Here is a 2,807-nt window from a genome sequence, read left to right as displayed (position 1 = left end):
GAGAGGTGTTAGAATTGTCTTTAGTAAGTGACACAAATGTTTCTGTATCCTGGTCATTGATCCAATAGGTTTTAATCATGGACCAGTTTATGAGGGTATTGAGGTGTTGGTGCATGTTTATAAACTAAAAAATAATTAAAAGAGAATAAAAGAAAAGAAATCCCACACAAAAATCATAACACTATCTTCACAGATATCTGCAGTTTGAATTCTTTATTACAAAGAAAACATGAAAAAGCTTTCCAGTCAGGAAGAGTGAATGAGTCCTAATGATCTACTACATTGTTAATACTCTGACTTACTACAGTGATTCAAAAATTTGTGAAGAGAAAAAGAAAGTCCTGCATAATTTCTTAATCTTATTAGTTACAAACATAACAAGGTTGCCAAATTATACAGACAGAGCTCTCATTTTGCCAGTTCATATTTCTAAATATCTAATGCTTCCCCCAACAGCTGACTTTGAGAATATCAAAAAGCTGTTACTTTTAAAGCACTCCCTGTGATGAAGTAGAAAAAGCCCTGGATTAGTAGCCAGTTGAAATGGACTCTTTTTTTTAATGGATTTTTTTTGTGTGTCAGCTTTTCCACTATCTTCATGTTCTTCAGCAAATCCTTTAACTTTGGGCCCTTTTTGTAGCAACATGAGCATCACAGGGGTGCAGTGGTATTAAAATGAGATAACCGAGATGGAAACACCTTAAAATACTTGAAATGCGATATCATACACATAATGACGAAATTCCAGAGGATCAGATTTGAGAGAGCTAAGCTGACCAATATTAGAAAAGGAAGCTGAAGAGTTTATAAAAAATTTTATTACGGAAAGCCCAGTCCCATTATAGGTTTATGTCTTCATTTCTCTTTGATGCATTTAACAGAATGGATTATATAGAGAAAAGGGAGTAATAAGCAGAGGAGGCAGAGCCTGAGATAGCTCAAATGCATTACTCATTGCTATTCAAGGCATAAGTAAAAAGTCAACCACAGGGCCATAACCCCTTCAGGGTAGTATCTAGCTGTCAAAGTGCACAGGCACGAGGGGGTTACCCTCACAGGCGATGACAACACGCCTAGAGCTGCCCCTGCCCTGATATCTGCAGTTTCTCCGGGAACTTGCTGTAAGCCTGCAGTCTGTGACTCTCACGACACCCGCATAGCAGTTCTCTTTGCCATTCCTGCACCGGATATTGGGGGTCCTGCAGATGTTGTTAATGGCGCCGATGTCTGCATGGATGAAGGTGTTAAATTGCTTGCACCTAAGCCTAGTCATCCCCCGTGTTTGCATCATCCTGTTGCAGTATGAGCTGGTGCCACCTGTCCCTGTAGAGTCCACATGTTGCCGCAGGAATCTTTGGTACATGAACTGGCCATAGGAGGGCTGCACCAGCCCCAGCCCCAGCAGGGTCAGCAGCAAGAGCAGAAGCAATGAAAGGGTCTTCAGGAGAGCCATCACTGCCTTGGAGATGCCTGGAGGGAAACCAAGGGGAAGGAGAAAGGAAGGTAACAAATGGGCATCAGAGAGAGGTGTTGAGAATGGCAAGCTGATATTTCCTCAGCTCTACAGTCTACTCTTCCTCCCCACTTCTCTGCTCACAACATTTCTCATCACTGCATCCCCAAGAGTAAAAAGTTTGCAAACATGATCTTCTCTGAAAGCTAGAGCTTTTCTCTTTTATAGAGAGACGGTGATGTAGCTGGTACAATGATTCAAGGTAGAGACTGAACAGGCTGGAAGGCCAGGTGTATATGTCCTGTATGGTCAGGATGTGAAAAGGGAGAAAAGGCAGATCTAAATGACACTGGAGTTGTCTGTCTCTTGAGGAATTTCTCTAGTCATGTGATCTTTGGAGAGTGTTCAGTTCCCTGGAGACTCTGATTCCCAAAGGTCTGGATAGACAGGATATGCCAATGAGAGTTTGTGAACTGATTTTAATTCCTTACATCTGGGAATTGAGGAAGGTGTAGTAAAAAAGGATAGAGTAACATTTAGGGTTAGCCTTTCCTCTCATGTGTCTTTTTTTTTAATTAAAAAAAATTTTAATTACAGTTGATGCATATTTGTTTCAGGTGTACTACATAGTGATTTATATAGCTTAAGAAGTGATCACCACATAAGTCTAGCACCCATCTGACACCATACATTGTTATTACAATACTATGACTGTATTTCCTATGCTCAATTGGCATCCCCATGGCTATTTTTAAAACTGGTCATTTATACTTCTTAATTCCTTCACCTTTTTCACCCAGTTGGCATTCTTTTAATGGTATTAAAATCAAGTCTTTTTTGAAATCTTGCTAATCCTATTGAAAAAAAGTAAAAAATAGAGTATCCAGCCAAAGTGCTCTGAATATAGTAAATATTGGTTGAGTGAACTAATAAACAAAACGAGGGAACTAGTGAACAAATAAAATGAAATGACTTGTGGAACTGACTGATAAAAGAAATTTTTAAAAATAAATCTCAACAGCACTATCGCCACAAAAGAGGACTTAGACTGTCTTTTTTCCTTGCTGTTTCTATGCACAACCAAAAACTAGGACTTGGTTATATATTCTATCATCATGCATGTATCCTTCATGCTGTGTCTATCTTGTCAATAGCTGTTGTTAGTTTTCTGTTGTCTCCAGTTGCAGAATCCTTTTGTTGGCACTTTTGGCAGTGGAAAATAAGTATATGTTTAATAAGGTTTAAAAAACAAACAAACCAAAAAGCTAAACAAAAACCTTCAGAGCCACAACAAAGAAAGCATTGCCATATTGTGTCAGAACCTTGCTTCTGTTGACTGAGGAAAGGAAGGAAC

The 2,807-nt window shown here is 39.1% G+C and overlaps 1 protein-coding gene across 1 annotated transcript in view; it reads right to left on the bottom strand.

The window, feature by feature from the left end:
- Nucleotides 1-438: 438 nt before the first annotated feature.
- LOC102772348 (ribonuclease 4) overlaps nucleotides 439-2,807 on the bottom strand; it is a 14,677-nt gene continuing 12,308 nt past the window's right edge. Inside the window, exon 2 of the mRNA XM_006755001.2 lies at nucleotides 439-1,470. Within this exon, the coding sequence (XP_006755064.1) occupies nucleotides 1,016-1,453 (438 nt within the window). The 5' untranslated portion in view covers nucleotides 1,454-1,470 and the 3' untranslated portion in view covers nucleotides 439-1,015. The remainder of the gene's footprint in view (nucleotides 1,471-2,807) is intronic.

Source organism: Myotis davidii, unplaced genomic scaffold (genome assembly GCF_000327345.1).
Source record: "Myotis davidii unplaced genomic scaffold, ASM32734v1 scaffold1153, whole genome shotgun sequence".
Taxonomy (NCBI): domain Eukaryota; kingdom Metazoa; phylum Chordata; class Mammalia; order Chiroptera; family Vespertilionidae; genus Myotis; species Myotis davidii.
The sequence above is the reverse complement of the archived record's forward strand: the minus strand, read 5'-3'. Positions and strand labels throughout refer to the sequence as shown.